At 45.0% G+C, this 18,503-nt stretch overlaps 1 protein-coding gene across 9 annotated transcripts in view; it reads left to right on the forward strand.

Moving 5' to 3' along the window:
• Positions 1 to 4,656: 4,656 nt before the first annotated feature.
• VWA3A (von Willebrand factor A domain containing 3A) overlaps positions 4,657 to 18,503 on the forward strand; it is a 68,083-nt gene continuing 54,236 nt past the window's right edge. For 5 of the 9 annotated variants that reach the window (XM_017534358.2, XM_017534356.2, XM_017534362.2 and 2 more), the window contains exons 1-5: positions 4,657 to 4,808; positions 10,276 to 10,399; positions 12,858 to 12,982; positions 13,081 to 13,158; positions 16,509 to 16,563. In XM_017534358.2, the coding sequence (XP_017389847.1) occupies positions 10,328 to 10,399; positions 12,858 to 12,982; positions 13,081 to 13,158; positions 16,509 to 16,563 (330 nt within the window). In that variant the 5' untranslated portion in view covers positions 4,657 to 4,808; positions 10,276 to 10,327. Of the gene's footprint in view, positions 4,815 to 9,839; positions 9,923 to 10,275; positions 10,400 to 12,857; positions 12,983 to 13,080; positions 13,159 to 16,508; positions 16,564 to 18,503 lie in introns of those variants that run through there. The other 4 variants (XM_017534357.2, XM_037740574.1, XM_017534360.2 and 1 more) reach the window with 4 other exon arrangements.

Consider the following 18,503-nt stretch of genomic DNA (forward strand, 5'->3'; position numbering starts at 1 on the left):
AAAAAAAAAAAAAAATTAGTAGAGATAGGAGTCTCAGTATGTTGGCCAGGCTCATCTCCCGGTCTCCTCCTGCCTCAGCCTCCCAAAGTGCTGGGATTATGGCATGAGCCACCATCACCAGTGACTTTATTTATGTATTTTTTTTTTTAGACGGAGTCTCCCTCTGTCGCCCAGGCTGGTGTGCAGTGAGGCGATCTCGGCTCACTGCAATCTCTGTCTCCCAGGTTCAAGCAATTCTTCCGCCTCAGCCCCCGGAGTAGCTGGGATTACAAGCACATGCCACCACACCCAGCTAATTTTTTTATATTTTTAGTAGAGACGGGATTTCGCCATGTTGGCCAGTCTGGTTCGAACTCCTGACCTCAGATGATCCACCCACCTCGGCCTCCCAAAGTACTGGGATTACAGGCGTGCCACCACACCTGGCTGGCTTTCTTTTTTGACTTAATTTGTGTTGTAAATTTTTCTGTGTTAGTAAATGTAGCGCTTCCTTATTTTAAATGACTACATAGTATTCCATTTGATATATATCAAATAAATATATATCTTCCCATTTTGATGTACATGAGGTTGCTTCCAGATTTTTGTTATTACAGATAATGCTGCCATGAACTTAGGCCTTGCATAACAAAAACTTCTCAAATGTCATAATAACCTGACATTCTAACTGAAGCATATCAACTATTAAAGGAATTCCTATTTTCAAAAGCACGGTGGTTAAATAATAGTGGCATTCTCTACGTTTAGAGAAAGAAACTAACAGTAAATTCATGTGTTATGCGCTTTCCCGTATGTCATCTTAATCCTCTACCTGTGAAGTACGGGGTGGTATTTTATAGACTACTAAGGATCAAAAGGCTGAACACCGTACTCAAGCTTTTGTAACTAGCAACTGGTGCATCTGGGTTTCACACCCAGACTCCCTAACTTCAGATCCAGGACTCCTGCTGTCCTGCATCGCCAGTGTGGCTGGTCTGAAGGGAATAAAAATAGCTTGTCCTGCTTGCATGATTCCTTGGCTCAAATATGAGCAGCTAAATCTATGGTTTGCTGCTTCTGGATGTGGAATGCAAACAACCATCAAAGGTGGTTCCTATTTAGAAACATTTTCCACTTTGTTGAGGGAAAAGAATGTAAGAAAAACCTCCCACTTATTAAGTTGTTTGTGTCTAATTTTCCATCATTCCCCTCTCATTGTTGAGCTTTCTCTTTGTAATCATTGTTCAGTGGCTTTGAGTTTGGGTTTGGTTTTTGCCGATTCACTGCAGCCTGGACCTCCTGGGCCACCATCCTCCCACCTCAGTCTCCCAAGTAGCTGGGACCACAGGCACGCACCACCATTTCTGGCTAATTTTAAAATTTTTTGTAGAGACAGGGTCTCACTTTGTTTTCCAGGCTGGTCCTGAACTCCTGGCCTGAAGCAGTCCTCCCGCCTCAACCTCCAAAGGTGCTGGGATTACAGGCATGAGCCACCATGCCCCAGCCCACTGGTATTTTATAGTGCTGACTTCCTTGATGGATGAAGCTAGATGAGGGCATTGATTTTACTGGGGCCCTTTCAGGATTTCAGCGCCTTGGGAAATTTTCCCAAACGAGCTGCTCCTCACCCCTACGCCCAAAGCACTTAAAACTCAACTGGATCCCTTCTACTGGGTTGGTAGGAATTTATTGGTTATTGGGGTACTCCAAATTATGCAGAGAGTCCATGGTTCAAACATTTGGAGGCCCCCACGCCAGCCACCCATTAGTTGATCATCTGCCTACACATTACTGCTGAGACATCAATTGTCCCAGACTAAATGAGGTAGTAGTTTTACTGTGTTCATCTCACACTTGGGGAATGATCAACTTTGGTGAGCTGGGAACTCCTGCATCTGTGGACTCTTCCCTGAATGCACCAAGGACCCACTTTCTCTTAGATATTGCCATCTTACCAAAGGATTGCTACCAAACACGGAACAAGTCTCTACTTCCTCTGATTTTTAGATCTCTGATTTTTAAAAATCTGTCTGGGAGAATATCATCTCCCCTTTGGCTTTCCTGAGAGGCATGTTTGCCTAGTACCACGGTCCCTTTGGTTTCAAAAAAAAGGGTCCTCCTTTTTGGAAAATCACTTTTTTCCTACCTTCATGTGGTTTCATGGGGCCGATTTCACCTTCTGGCTTCAGAGCTCAACACAGCAGCCATGCTTGGCTGGAGTCATAGGGACAGGTTCAGAAATTAGCATGGCATGTGACCAGCCTGGGACTTTGCTGGAACTCCTGGACAGAGGTGGTCTTTTCTTCGAGTTGCTAAGTTGTAGGGGAAGCGTTTGGTACTGCTGGCAGCCACACCTGAGGAGCCTCCTGATCAAGCCATCCTAGAAGAAAGGAAGCTGAGGAAGGAAGACAGGTCTGTTAACATCACTTTAGCTTTTGGATCAAGTCATGTCTGAAGCTACAACTATCCCTGGATTCTTGTGTTATTTAAGCAAATAAATTCCCTTTTTTCCTTAAACCGGTTTGAGTTAGGTTTCTGTCTCTTTTAACTGAAATAATCTTAACACTCCCACTTTCCTCATGACATTAAACACATTCCTCACCTCCCCTGCTTTGGCATGTCACTTTAATCTTTTCGTTAGCTTGGGCTTTTACAAAAGACAGAAAAAACAGTTACTTCAGGCTACTGCTTCTCAACCCAACCAAAAGCACCTGCTCCTGGTTTGAAATGGAGGAAAAAAGAAAGCAAAACACAAATTAATATCTGAAATATATATCCCACCATACTCCTGGGTAATGGGACCAGGCTAGAGCTCCTAAATAAAAGACCAGAGATGAGTTGGCCCTGATCCATTTCCAAAAGCCTACGGCAGGAGAAATGCCTGTTGTGGTCTGACGCTTTCCATAGGTGCCATCATGATCTGCATTTTGAGGGGAGCCAAGAAAGATGGTACCCACACAGCTTTCCTCTTGATGGGTCTTAAACCCTGAAAGCCTTACTCTGCTTTATCCACTTGGCAGAGAATCTATCCAGAATGTGTGTGTCGTGTAGGCTCAAGTAGAAGAAAGCAGAAACAAAGAGGTTCTAGTGTTGGACTTGACTTCTATGCTCAGTGTTGAAAACTCATGTATCCAGGAAGCAAAGAAAGGTGAGGGTGGTAGACTGGAGCTTCCAAGTCTTAAAAAAATGGTATGTCAAAGCTAGCCAGCCCCTTCCACCTAAAATTTCCATCAAGGTGGGCACAAGGACCCTCATCTCTTGTTCACAGAGTAGCCATTGGTGGCTCACAGCCCCTTGTGACCTCCTTACCTCTTTCTGATATTCCTCATTTTCTGCCTTGTTGGTGCTGGCCACATAACAAATGCCGTGGACTTATACATGGAGCTCTCAACCCCTGATTACTCTGCTCAGTGACCAGTGGTTGACAAGCAGTTTGTATTTTGAGGACATTGATTGTTTCTGACCTGGCCTATAGGCACGGCTGCTGGGGTCAGCATCTGAAGGAGTTCCCTTCCTTATGATTACTGCCACAGGTTTCATATGTTCTTTTTTTTTTTTTTTTTTTTTTTTTTTTTTTTTTTTTTTTTTTTTTTTTTTTTTTTTTTTGAGATACGTTCTTGCTCTGTAGCCCAGGCTGCAGAGCAATGGTGGATCATAGCTCACTGTAGCCTTGAATTCTTGGGCTCAAGTGATCCTCCCACCTCAGCCTTCCAAGTAGCTGGGACTATAGGCACAAGCCACTGCACCCCACTAATTTTTATTTTATTTTTGTAGAGACAGAGTCTCACTGTGGTGCCCAAGCTGATCTCAAATTTCTGGCTTCAAGCAATCCTCCCACCTTAGCCTCCCAAAGTGCTGGGATTACAGACATGAGCCACCACCCAACCTCATGTTCTAACTTATAAAACTTAAAAGTTTATAAAACTCTCAGAAAGTGAAACTAATTTGAGAAATTACCTGAATACGAAAAACTAAGTGCAGATCCTTTAGCGACTTACAAGTTGGTTGACTGGGTATACCCCTTCGTCTCTCTTGACCACTATAAAAGGAAGGGGTTAGAGACATTCCCAGCTGTGGACCAAGGACTAGTACATCATAATCACCTGGGGCCATTGTTAAACATTCACACTCCCACACCTTATCACAGTTCTGAATCAATCTCCTGAATTGGAATGTTTTATTAGCAAACAATCCAGGTGATTCTCATGGGCTAGGGTTTAGGAACCACAGTGGCAGATGATCTCTTCTGATGCGAAGAGACCACTGAGCTTGGCTGTATTACCAGGTTTAGGTGGGGCTGGACCTGGTAGGAATAGGGGACTGTCTGATCTCTGCGAGGGAATGTGTTCAGGAGATCCCTGGGAATCTGAGGAGGAAGAGAGTTACCACATTTCACACACATAGCAGAGTTCTCTGGAATCTTTCCTCAGTTCCTAGCACAGGAAGGCCACAGGCACGAGGCCTCTACTGGCATAAACCATAGTTCTGCCCTGAGAGGTTCTGAAATTTAAAAAGAGGTCTAAATCCTGCTTCCAGGTTTTTGTGAGGGCAGAGAAAAGCAGAGTGGCCTGGGAGAAGTGGTTATCAACAATACAGCAGTGACTTCTTCCCTGGGGTGAGGAAAGTTTTCCCTTTCCCTGCCCCGAGCTATAGTGGTGCAGTCTGTTACCTTGGAGACCAGCTAACACATCCCCGCAGGGCAAGCTTCACTGCTGAGTTGCTTGGAGGAGCTTGGAGAAACCAGAAGTGCGAACCAGGAGAAGCAAGGAAGGCCCTAGAGTGCCGAGGGGCCCTTCTCCCAGAGGAGGAGAAATAAATGAAGAAATCCGGTGAGGGTGAGCATCGTAAGGGTGGACAGGGGTGGTAACAGAGGGGGTCAGGGAGGCCCAGATACTAAGCTCTGGACTGAGTGAGAAGATTGAGGGAGCCTGGGGTGTGAAGCATCCACTTCCTACATGCCAAGCATTGGACTAAGTGCTGGGGGTGCCCGTAGACAAGGAAGTCGTGGGGCCAGCCTTGGAGACAGGCCATTACAACTCCATATGACCAAGCGAAGTGTCAGAGACAGGAGGACTTCCGCAGGGAGGATGGTTTCCCCCCTGGGAGGTTGGGGACAGCGAATGGGGTTCAGGAAAGACTCCTTAAGTCTTCTTGTCAGACAAAAGGGGCAAAGTTTGAGCAAAGCGGGGTATGAAATAGTAAGGTGTGTGTCCGTAGGGGTTGCCCGGGAGCAGAGAAGGCTGAGAGATGAGGTGGAGAGGAGCGGATCCTGAAGGAATAATTGCCTTGCCAAGAAAGTCCAGCTTGGTTGTCCCAGGGCTCTGAGGAGCCATGGTGGGGTTCCAGGTAGGTAGAGAAATGAACAGTTCTGCATGCTGGGAAAATCATTCCGGCAGCATTCTAGAATAGATTGGGTGGAGGCAAGAGGTCATTTGCTGTAAAAAATACAAACCCTGGGCATAGCTTTATCCTGGATTAATATTTAGAAGAAAACTGTGCACAGTGCTCATGCCTGTAATCCTAGCACTTTGACAGGCTGAGGCGGGAGGATTGCTTGAGTCCAGGAGTTCAAGACCAGCCTGGACAACAGAGTGAGACACCCCGCCCCCCATCTCTACAAAAAATCAAAAAATTAGCCAGGCATGGGGACATGCGACTGTGGTCCCAGCTACACATGAGGCTGAGGTATGAGGATCACTTGAGCCCCAGAGGTCAAAGCTGCAGTGAGCCATGCTCATGCCACTGCACTCCAGCCTGGGTAACAGAGTGAGACACTGTGAGACCCAAAAAAATGTATTTAGGAGAATCCTAGATCCAGCTGTTAATAAGCCAGAAAGTTAGCTGAAGTTTATTTTATTTTCTTTTTTGAGACAGAGTCTCAGTCTGTCACCCAGGCTGGAATGCAGTGGTGCCAATCTCAGCTCACTGCAACCTCCATCCCCCAGGTTCAAGTGATTCTTCTGCCTCAGCCTCCCACATAGCTGAGATTACCGGCTCCTGCCACCACGCCTGGCTAATTTTTTGTATTTTCAGTAGAGACTTATTTACTTATAAGTAAATAAGTGAATATATGTAGTGAAACATGCTGTGGGGAAAGATAAAGCCAGGTGGAGGAGGTACTGTTTGAGTTAAGGTACTCACCTCTCTAACAAGATTTCATTTGAGCAAAGGCCTGAGGGAAAGAGCTGTGTCCTGTTCATGTCTGTCTCCCCACCACCCATTCTCTCTGGCACACAGTGAGTGCCCTATAAATGTTCATGAAACACATGATTGTTTTCATGTCGTATGCTGAAGTGCCTGAAGATGCAGCCCATATTTTATGGTATTCTACATTTTTCTAGTACTTCATATTTCACAAAGCACTTCTACTTTCTCAATTTCATTTGATCCTCTTGACACTGGCATTCAAGAAGGCAAGTCAGTTACTGTTATCCCCATCCCATTCTAAAGATGAAGAAACCAAAGGTTCAGTACTCTTTGTTTGAGACAGACTCTTACTTGATCACCCAGGCTGGAGTGCAGCAATGCAATCACGGCTCACTGCAGCCTCAACCTCCTGGGTTCAAGTGATCCTCCCACCCCATCTTCCCTAGTAGCTGGGACTACAGGTGCACACCACCATGCCCAACTAATTTTTGTAATTTTGTTTTTTCAGAGATGGGGTCTCCCTATATTGGCTAGGCTAATCTCGAACTCCTGGGCTCAATCAATTCCCCTGCCTCGGTTTCCCAATGTGCTGGGATTGCAGGCATGAGCCACTGTACCCGGCCTTGTGCTCTCTCTGGGGCACCATTTTGTTTGTTATTTTTAAGCAGTTCAACCCCTTCTCCATCAGCCTGCGCCACTCACCCCAAAATCTAGTGGTGCAGTCCTCTGAATTCATTAAAAGCTGTTAATCACTGGCTGGAAAGAGGGAAGGGAGACACTACGGGGCAGCCGGTGTTCATGAGGCATTTGTATTTCAACAGTCTCTGCCATTAGTCTCTCAGAAAAGCTTGCTGAAGTAAAGTCAGTTTTGTTTTTTTTTTTTAAGCATTGCCATATTATCCTGGTGCTTCCCAGAAAACAAAGCATCCTCTGAATAAAAGATTAAAGACCTGAAAGAGAAAAGCAAGTTGCTGAACCATTATTTAATTTAATGATTTCACAAGAACACACACTCTAATGTGTAAGCTGCAACTTTATTCAGAGTCTCTTGCTTGCTGTGTCTTAGCTGGTATTTTTTGGTTGAAAATAACAGAAAGCTAAAGGAGCTAGCTGAAGCAAAAAAAGGTAGAGAATTCTAAGAAACAGGATGTCTCATGGAACCCAAGAGCAGAAAGTCAGGTCTCACACATCCCTAAGATATATAATTAGAAATTCAAGAAACAAGGAGGCTGAGTGTGGTGGCTCACACTTATAATCCCAGCACTTTGGGAGGCCAAGGTGAGCGGATCACCTGAAGTCAAGAGTTTGAGACCAGCATGACCAACATGGTAAAATCCCATCTCTACTAAAAATACAAAAATCAGCTAGGCATGGTGGCAGGCACCTGTAATCCCAGCTATGCGGGAGGCTGAGGCAAGAGAATCACTTGAACCTAGGAGGTGGAGGTTGAAGTGAGCCGAGATCAAACCACTGCACTCCAGCCTGGGTGACAAGAGCGAGACTCCATCTCAAAAAAAAAAAAACAAAAAGAAAAAAAAAAAGGCAGTCTTTCACCTCCTTCTGGCCCTTCACCTTCCCTTCAAAATATTTATTATTTGCCAGTCCCTGCTCTCATGTAAATTGCCATGTAAGGGGGAGACACACAAATTTTTTAAAATCCCACTAGTGAATGTATGATTCCAAATTAAGATATGTGCCCTAGAAAAGCACAGTTCTATGAAAGTCTGTATAAAACAAAGGAACCTGATATAGAATGGGATGCTGGAGATTTCCCGGAGGAAGTGATATTTGCGCTGAAATGTCAAAGGTAGGGGAGAAGGTCTAGAGCAAAGACAGCAGCACATGAAAAGGCCCTGTGGTTACAGGAAGTATAGATAATTCCAGGAACTGGAAAGGGAGGCCCTTGTGGAACACAGATGCAGGCAGTGGTGAAGTGGGAAATCTACAGGGGTAGGTGGGAGCAACCAGACCCTGGGGCCCTCAGATGCAATCTGAGGGATCTCAGTCTCCATCCTAGAAATAAAGAGAAGGCTTTGATCAGTTTTAAGCAGGAGAGAGAAAAGCAGGTGTCACATTAGATTTTGATGTAGATTTTTGTTTATTTTTTAGAGACAGGATCTCCCTCTGTCACCCAGGATTGAGTGCAGTGGCATGATCGTAGTTCACTGCAGCCTTGAACTCCTGATCTCAAGCGATCCTCCTGCCTCAGCCTCCCAAATAGCTGGGACTTCAGCCACACACTACCACATATGGCTAATATGTCTTTAATTTGTTTTTTGAGATGGAATCTCGCTGAGTTGCCCAGGGTGATCTCGAACTCCTGGCCTCAAGTGATCCTCCTGCCTCAGCCTCCTAAAGTGCTGGGATTACAGGTGTGAGCTACCATGCCTGGCCCCGTGATTGCTTTCTATCATCCTTTTACTTCCTTCAGCACTTTCCACAATGTGTAATTATCTTATTTAATGTTTTAATATCAGTCTCCCCCTCTAGAACACAAGCACTGGGAGGACAAGGACAACGTCTATCTTAGCTGTTCACAACTAGGGACAGTTTTGCTGTCCATGAGACATTGAGGAATGGTCTGGAGACATTTCTGGTTGTCACATTGGGAAAAAGTGAGGAGGGATGCTACTGAGAGCTAATAGGTAGAGACCAGGATGCTGCTAAACATCCTACAATGCATAGGATGGCCCCCACAGCAAAGAATGATCCCCTCCAAGAGTCAAAATGTTGACATTGAGAAGGCTTTATCTCATTCACCATTGTATCCTAAGCACCAAACACAGTGCCTGATACCTGGCAGGTGTTCAATAAGTATTTATTGAATGAATGAATTAAAGAAGGGTTGGCTGGGCACAGTGGGTCACTCCTATAATCCCATGATTTAGGGAGACTAAGGAGGATCCCTTGAGGCCAGGAGTTCGAGGCTGCCATGAGTTACGTTAGCACCACTTTACTCCAGCCTAGGTGACAGAGGAAGACCTTGTCTGTAAGATTTTTAAAATGGCTGGGCATAGTGACTCACACCTCTAATCCCAGCCTAGGTGGGAGGATCACTTGAGCCCAAGAGTTCGAGACCATTCAAGGCAACATAGTAGACCCTGTCTCTATAATAAACAGAATAAATTAGCTGGACATGGTGGCTTGTGCCTGTAGTCCCAGCTACTTGGGAGGCTGCAGTGGGAGGATTGCTTGAGCCTGGAAGGTCAAAGCTACAGTGAGCCATGATTGGGCCACTGTACTCCAGCCTGGGCAACTGAGTGAGACCCTATCTCAAAAAATAATAATAATTAATTTAAAAAGGTTAAAAAAACATTGTGCCGAATATACTATACCCCCCCAAAACTATTGTCTGTATATGCCACATTTATCCTGTTTTCTGGTATTCTTTTTTTTTTTTTTTTTAAGATAGAGTCTCGCTTGTTCGCCCAGGCTGGAGTGCAACGGTGCTATCTTGAGGCCCACTGCAACCTCTGCCTCCTGGGTTCAAGCAATTCTCCTGCCTCAGCCTCCCGAGTAGCTGGGATTATAGGCATGTGCCGACACACCTGGCCAAGTTTTGTATTTTTAGTAGAGACAGGGTTTCACCATGTTGGCCAAGCTGGTCTCCAACTCCTGACCCCAAGTGATCCACCCACCTCTGCCTCCCAAAGTTCAGGGATTACAGGTGTGAGCCACCATGCCTGGCAGTGTTCTTTTCTTCTTTGGGAAAATAAGCATTGGGTACTTTTGTAATGGCTATACAAACTAGTCCTATCTTCCATGGTCAAGAAAATATGTTCCTGGAAAACCACTGGTAAGCATAGTTCTCTGATTTTGCAAATGAAAACAGCAACAGCATTTTGCTCATGGGAGCTGAGGGTGAGACTGGGTGAATGGTCATTGACTCCTTATAGCTACCTGAGGGCTTTAATTATCTAAATATTTAAATAGTATTTAGATATTATTTAATATCTCATGAAAATATCTCATGAAACTGGAGTCCACATTTTATCAGGACTCTGCAGGAACTTTTCTCAGTTACTGCACAGAAAAAAAAAAAATGTTTCTAGAATCCTCGTAGGAACTAGGGTAAAGAGAGGAGGCACTGGGGGTGTCAAACCGATGCCCAGTGCTGAGGCATTGATCAGATCACTTTATGTTTTGCAGCATTAGGAGAAACACTGGCAGAGATTCAAAGAAGCCACTAAACTAGAAGAACATGGATGGACTTGGTCAAAATTCGGACAATGGATTACTGGTTACACATGTTAACCAGACACAGGACTTACTGGTAAAGACCATGGCATTTTAACTGGGTTGTGATACTATAAGTCATTCAGAGAACACAGAATGTGTTAAATTATGGGGATTTCTTTCTTCTCATAGGATCCTAGGACTGAAAAAGGATTAATTAAGCATTTATCTCTAATCCTCTGCCTTTAGAAATGACTGAAGAATCTCTATAGTGTTTATAGATATTTTATAGCCTATTTGGCCATGTCACTAAATATACAGGAGTATGTGAAGACTCTGATCATGTTATCAAGGCCTGAAGTCTAAGGCATTGGATTCTAAAATTACCCTTCCTGAGATTTTCTTTGCTTTTGAGATTCCCTGAAATCTAGATTCAGAAATCTGTTTCAGGAAGTGCTAATGGAGCAAAAGTGGTATGACAGGAGAATGAACCTCTAACCAAACTAAGATTTTAGACTGACCTTCAATGTGCCCTCCCAAGAGGGTGAGTGGATTGTCTAGAACTCAGAACTCATTCTACCATGGAAACCATGGCAATCAGTGGTTGCCATGTTCAAGCAAGGCTAGTGCACAACCATGTACCTAATCCACCCTAGAGTTTAAATATGATAACTCTGAAATGATAGTCCAAAACAGTACCGCTATAACGCTGGCGACTAAACAAGCAGAAAAATGCTCATGATTTCCTTAAGTTCTGGCACTTACAGGAAAGCAAGTTTAATTAAAGGAGATGAGGAAAGGTCGATAGAGTTTTGAGCCTCTGAAGAGGTTCTGTAATGAGTTCAGATGTTGATGAACTTTCCTCTAATTTTCTGTCAAAATGCATGACTTTCCAGGTGTGCACAGGATCATTCTTGTATTTATCAGCCACAGCTGGAGCCTCCTTTGCCTTGCAGATGAACCTGAAGGAGAGGGAAAGGATTGCTCCAACAGGAAAATCTTACCATTCTCTATGCAAAGGGACTAGTTGAGTTACATAGTCAGCATGGCCTAAAGTCAAAATCTATAATGTGTTTAATAGTGTATCTTCAAGTATGAATAATACAAAATCTGTGTCCTAAAATATCATTTCAAAGGCAACAAAGATGGAAGAAAGGTGAATTACTAAGTCTCCCATGTTCACCAAGCACAGTGGCTCACATCTATAATCTCAGCACTTTGGGAGGCCTAGATGGGAGGATCGCTTGAGTCCAGGAGTTTGAGGCCAGTCTGGGCAACCTGATGAAACCGTTTCCACAAAAAAATACACAAATTAGCTAGCTGTGGCATCATGTGCCTGTAGTCCCAGTTACTGGGGAAGCCGAGGAAGGAGGATCACTTGAGTCTGGGAGGGCGAGGCTGCAGTGAGCTGAGATTGTGGCACTGCACTGCAGCCTGGGCAATAAAGTGAGACCCTGTCTCCAAAGAAAAAAAAATCTACCATGCTCAGTGTTTCCAACCAGGGAGATGGTTGTCTGAAAGGTGAGAAGAGTGACATCTAGTGTTCGTGAGACAGAGAGCAGTGTACAGGAACCTATCATTTTAGGTGGTGCCTTTCAAGGGCAGGACATTTGTTAGCATAGAATCACGTAATCAGAAAGTAATCTTGCCCGTCAATCCTCACTCCTTCATGGAGATGGTCACAGTTTGGTACTAGCTTAAAGGGACAACATAGTGCCATGGTTAGAAGCGTGACTTGAGCTTTACAGCCTGGGTTTGAATTCCACATCTGCCACTTTTTAGCGTGATGACCTTGGACTGATTGCCTCAATTATCTGTACCTCAGTTCCCTGGTCAGCTAGATAGGGTTATCATAATGGAACCTACTTTGTAAAATTAAATGAGTTAATATATGGAAAGTGCTGATCATGTAATAAGTGCTATCTAAGTGTTTGCAGTAATTATGAGAGTGTTTTTCACACTTCAACCCTTGCTAATTTCCCTTTGAGACAGAGGGCAGAGCAGGCCTCAGGCATAGAATTTAAGGCAAGGTCACTTGAGCCTAGAACTTCTAAGCTGCAGTGAGCTATGATTAAACCACAGAACTCCAGCCTGAGTGACAGAGCGAGACCCTGTCTCTAAAACAAACAAACCAGGAGGTCGGGTGCAGTGGCTCACGCCTGTAATGCCAGCACTTTGGAAGGCTGAGGCAGGTGGATCCCTTGAGGTCAGGAGTTCGAGACCAGCCTGGCCAAAATCCCAAAACCCCATCTCTAATAAAAATACAAAAATTAGCCAAGTATGGTGGCACACACTTGTAATCCCAGCTATTTAGGAGGCTGAGGCAGGAGAATTGCTTGAACCCAGGAGGCAGAAGTTGGAGTGAGCCGAGATCATGCCACTGCACTCCAGCCTGGGTGAGAAGAGCAAAATTCCATCTCAAAAGAAAAAAGCAAACTAAAGAAGATAGGCTGAGTCCAAGTTGGCACCCACTGGGTATCTATGTGAAGGGAACCTAGGGTGTCCTCTTCCTTCCCTCTCTTTCCACTTCTCTGACTCTGGCTTTTATCTTGCAGAGGCTGCAGGGGAGCAAGACCCAGTCTTCAGATTGGGAGGACGCTGAAGACTGGCTTTCAGCTCACAGTTTAAAGTGTCAGAAACTCACCTTGGCTGACCTGATAAGCCAGGGCACAGCAGTGCTGTAAGTCTGAAGCTGTTCCCCATATTCCCACAGCTGCAGTGACACACGCAGCTCCCTGGGACCTTATGAGACCCCCTCATACAGCTTTGCTTCTTCAGGGAGGAGGGCACCAATGTCGTGCAGAAAATACGTTTCTCCACCCAGATCATCCGCCACTTTGAGTCAAAGCTTTCTGAGTAAGTACATTTCTCAGTGCCCTCCCGATACCCCAGAGCTCAAGAATTATGTCATTTCAGTTCAGGCATGGTGGCTCCCGCCTGTAATCCCAGCACTTTGGGAAGCGGAGGCAGGTGGATCACTTGAGGTCAGGAGTTCAAAACCAGCCTGGTCAACATGGTGAAATCCTGTCTCTACTAAAAATATTTTAAAAAAAAAAATCAGCCAGGTGTGGTGGCAGGTACCTGTAAACCCACCTACTCAGGAGGCTGAAGTAGGAGAATTGTTTGAACTCGGGAGGTGGAGGTTGCAGTGAGCCAAGATCATGCCATTGCACTCCAGCCTGGGCAGTAAGAGTGAAACTCTGTCTCAAAAAAAAAAAAAAAAAAGAATTATGTCATCTCAGTAGCCTGGAAGTAACTTGGTTCAAACAGCAATCTCTGTGGGACCTTGGGCAATAGAGTGGGACCCTGTCTCAATGATTTTCAATGTCAAATTGATTGTATTTATACCTTTGCAAATATATGCCCAAACATGCATCCCTACTCCTACACCAGATTTTGATAGCACATGTATATTAGTCCATTTTCATGCTGCTGATAGAGACATACCCAAGACTGGGCAATTTATAGAAGAAAGAGGTTTAATGGACTCACAGTTCCACATGGCTGGGGAGGCCTCATAATCATGGCGAAAGATGAAGGAAGAACAAAGGGATACCCTAATCTCTCTCTGCAGCCAGCAAAGACAGAATGAGAATCATGAGAAAGGGGTTTCCCCTTATAAAACCATCAGATCTCGTGAGACTTAGTCACTACCATGAGAACAGTATGGGGGGGAATCTGTCCCCATGATTCAGTTATCTCCCACCGAGTTCCCACAACACGTGGGAATCATGGGAGCTACAATTCAAGACGAGATTTGCGTTGGGACGCAGCCAACCACATCAATATGCATACACACAAATAAATATACACACACAAACATCTCTTCATAAGTAGACTACTTGATCAGTAGACAGAATAATACTTAAGATTCCATTCCAAGGCCGGGCGCGGTGGCTCAAGCCTGTAATCCCAGCACTTTGGGAGACCAAGGCGGGTGGATCACAAGGTCAAGAGATCGAGACCATCCTGGTCAACATGGTGAAACCCCGTCTCTACTAAAACTACAAAAAAATTAGCTGGGCATGGTGGCGCGTGCCTGTAGTCCCAGCTACTCAGGAGGCTGAGGCAGGAGAATTGCCTGAACCCAGGAGGCGGAGGTTGCGGTGAGCCAAGATCGCGCCATTGCACTCCAGCCTGGGTAACGAGCAAAACTCCGTCTCAAAAAAAAAAAAAAAAAAAGATTCCATTCCAGCTGTAGCAATCTGTGATATGTGATTACTGTTTGCCTAAGGTTTCTTGAAAATTTATAACAATGATGAATATGTATTAATGTGTCAGAAGTTCTGCTAACGGCTGCATGTATTATTGTACTTAATCCTTAAAACGACCCAAAACACTGTGTCACTCTCAAGCCAGCTAACCAAAAGTCAATTGCTAAGTGGCCATTCGTGGAATGACCAATTGGTCAAATTTCTCAAAATCATTTAACTGCAGAATTTATAGTAACTTTTATTAGGTGGAAGCTTAAACAGGTTTTAAAGAATTCTGCAATATTTTGGCTTATTAGTTTTAATTGTGAATCCAGCATTTTAAAGAATGTTCTGATTTTCAGAGGATTGGCTTTCAGCAAACTGACTTTTATCACATTGACTTGGATAGAATCCTGTTGTTACCTTCATGTTGAAGATGGTGAAACTGGGGCTCAGAAAGGTTACCACACCTGTCCAAGGCCACACAGCTAGTAGATGGCAGAGCTGAATCTCAAACACAAACATGTTTTATTTTTAAATCCATTTAAACCTCATACTTAGCTGGTCGCAGTGGCTCATGCCTGTAATTGCAACACTTTGGGAGGTCAAGGCGGGGGGATCGCTTCCGTTCAGGAGTTCGAAACCAGCCTGGGAAAAATGATGAAATCCCAACTCTACAAAAAATACAAAAATTAGCCAGGTATAGTAGTAAGTACCTATAGTTCCAGATACTTAAGGGCTGAGGTGAGGCCAGGCGCGGTTGCTCACTCCTGTAATCCCAGAACTTTGGGATGCCGAGGTGGGTGGATCACTTGAGGCCAGGAGTTCAAGACTAGCCAACATGGTGAAACCCTGTCTCAAAAAAAAAAAAAAAAAAAAAAGGCTGAGGTGAAAGGGTCACCTAAGCCAAGGGAGGCTAAGACTGCTGTGAGCCATGATTGCACCACTGCCCTCCAGCCTGGGCAACAGAGTGAGACCCTGTCTCAAATAATAATGAGAAATAAAAATAAAGCTCATCCTCTTAGCTCTATTCATAACTCATGTATTCCTTATGACTCTACTACCCACCCACTGCCCCATGATCTCATATCCAAAGACCTTTTTTGTCCCTCTCTAAGCCCCCAAATCTCACCTGCCCCCAGTGAGGACAAGTCAATCAAATTCAAGTGATTGAGTCCTTACCTTGTGCGCTGTTATATGCTAGTCTCCAGCCAGTCATAGGAATGGCTTGCAATAGGCAAGTTCAAGAAGTTCCCCAGGCTACTCTTCAGAAACTAAATTTTTTGTTAATTGATCCAGTAGATTGCCGAACTGCCTCTGTTGTGCCTTTATGGTCAGTTTCCAGGAGACTAGGAACAATTTCCTCTGAGAAGACACAGATTTGAGCAAGTGCAAGGGTGGTCTTCCACCTTCCTCATAAGAACACCCTCCCCCATCCTTCACAGACCTGCCCTCATGGGGCAGCTCACCCCTTGATCCACCAAACCATTGTCATTTATCATGTGCCCTGTGTCACCAATAGAGCAGCACCTATATACTCCATCCGTTTCACAATCCCCTTATACCTAGTCCCTGGCAAACAAATATCTTCAGTTTTGTCTTTGCTCGATTTTGCCCAGGCTTGAGTGCAATGGAAAAATCATAACCCCATGCAGCCTTGAACTCCTGAGCTCAAGTGATCCTCCCACCTCAGCCTTCTGAGTAGCTGGAACTACAGGTGTGCACCACCATACCCAGCACATTTTTTTATTTTTTGTAGAGACAGGGTTTTGCTAGGTTGCCCAAGCTGGTCTTGAACTCCTGGCCTCAAGTGATCCTCCCTCATCGTCCTCCCGAATAGCCAGGAATATAGGTGTGCACTACAGCACACTTAAAAGGTGCACCACCACCTTCCAAGACCCTATGCACATTAAAAAAAAAAAAAAATCCATAGCTGCCTTCTGTGTAAGTAAGTGGCTGTTGCTCAGTGATGACGCTGGCCGTGGGTGATGAGTCTTTCTGATGTCTTCACAGCACTATTGAACTCTATCAACAGAGAATTCAGTGGCTCACAGAAAACAGCAAGAAGGTAACAGACATAGATTTCATTCTTTGGCCCCTTTCACTCATCCCATCTGTACTTATTAGAGCCCTTTCAGTTACAAATGGTAGACCTCCAATGTAAATTGGCTTATGCTAAAAAAGGCATTAACCTATGTGAATGAAAACCCCAGCCACAGCTGGATCCAGGTGCTCAGATGATGTCACTTCTTTGCCTGTGGTTCTCTGCTTTCCTCTGAATTGGTTTTATTTTTGGGACCTCTCTCTCAGGCGTAGGAAGGTGGCGATCAGCAACTCCAGTTGAAGGGGACCTCACTTCCTGTTCCCTGCACACCTTCCAAATCCTGGGATTGACTCTCATTGACCAATTTACACCAATCATCATAGCTAAGGAGATGAAATATACTATCTGGCTAGGCCTAAAACTAGTACTCACTTCTGGGGCGGAAAAAAAAAAAAAAAAAAAAAAAAAAAAAAAAAAAAAAAAAAAAAAAAAAAAAAAAAAAAAAAAAAAAAAAAAAACAGGGGTAAGTAGAAAGAGACTGGATTAGCCCCCCAGCCCTCATGAACTGAAAAAGGGAGACAAATGGTTGCATGTGGAATGCCAGAGCACTGTTACCAGAAGGGGGAACGGGTGCTGGGCAGGTGAGAATGAAGATGTGCACTAGGCATTTAACTTCAGACCCACAGTGAGATTTAGAAGACTAAGGCTGATCATCTGGATACGACTGTTCTTAAAAGTTTGATTAAGGGCCAGGCGTGGTGGCTCATGCCTGTAATCAGCACATTGGAGGGCCTAGGTAGGCAGATCACCTAAGGTTGGCAGTTCGAGACCAGCCTGGCCAACATGGTGAAACCTCATCTCTACTAAAAATACAAAAAATTAGACAGGTATGGTGGTGCATGCCTGTAAATTCCAGCTACACAGGAGAATGAGGCAGGAAATCGCTTGAACTCAGGAGGTGGAGATTGCAGTGAGCTGTGATCATGCCACTGCCCTCCAGCCTGGGTGACAGAGTGAGACACTGTCTCAAAAAAAAAAAAAAGTTTGATTAAGGACCAGGCATAGTGGTGCACACCTGTAGTCTGAGCTACTTGAGGGACCAATACAGGAGGCTCTCTTGATCCCGGGAGCTCAAGGCTGCAGTGAGCCATGATTGCGCCACTGCCCTCCAGCCTGGGCAGCAGAGTTAGACCTGTCTCTTAAAAAAAAAAAAATTTTTAATTAAATGTTTTTCTCAGAGCTCAAGGGTAGAAGAGTGATCATGGGCAAATGAACCTTTGATTTGCTTTCTTATTTGTTTTAGCTTAATTACCACCAGCTGGCACTTTTCTGGCTTCCTGTTTGCTTTCACCCTTAAGCACAATCTTCAACTCTTGCTTTAAACCCTGGCAGAGGCCGATGCTGAAAGTCATGCTCCCTACTCCCAATCCCCACCTCTACCCAACCGCTGGTTGTTACCAGTGGGGTGAGTAACAACATGGTGCTAAACCTGCCTGTCCCGCCAATTCCGGGGTCTGGTCTACACCTCCGACCCAGAACCTCCTTCACTCGCTTGGACGAGTCGGGTCAGCAGATGCTCAACTTCTGCAGCTATGGCTGGACCCCTCTGGTTGCCCATGGTAACAGGCCGAGAGACTCCAGAGAGATGAAATCCTCCCATACTCCATGGGCATCTGCCTAGGGAATGCTGATTTCACTGACCCACACCCCTCACCCCATCCTGGCACCTTTATCAAAGTAGGTGGGGATTGATAGCCCCTTCTTCCTGTCACTTCTTTCTGACTGAGCTACAGAGTTTCTCTGTAATCTACAGCCCAGATTGGATCCCAGGAAGGCGATCACCTGTCAGTCGGCTCACCAGATCCCTGGGTATTGAGGTGGGCAGCCTGGGATGATGACAGACCATCGCTGGTCCCCATTCCTGCCCTGCCCTGCTACTAAGGCCCTAGCAAGTGGCCTCGCTT

Source organism: Cebus imitator, unplaced genomic scaffold (assembly GCF_001604975.1).
Source record: "Cebus imitator isolate Cc_AM_T3 unplaced genomic scaffold, Cebus_imitator-1.0 Scaffold85, whole genome shotgun sequence".
Taxonomy (NCBI): domain Eukaryota; kingdom Metazoa; phylum Chordata; class Mammalia; order Primates; family Cebidae; genus Cebus; species Cebus imitator.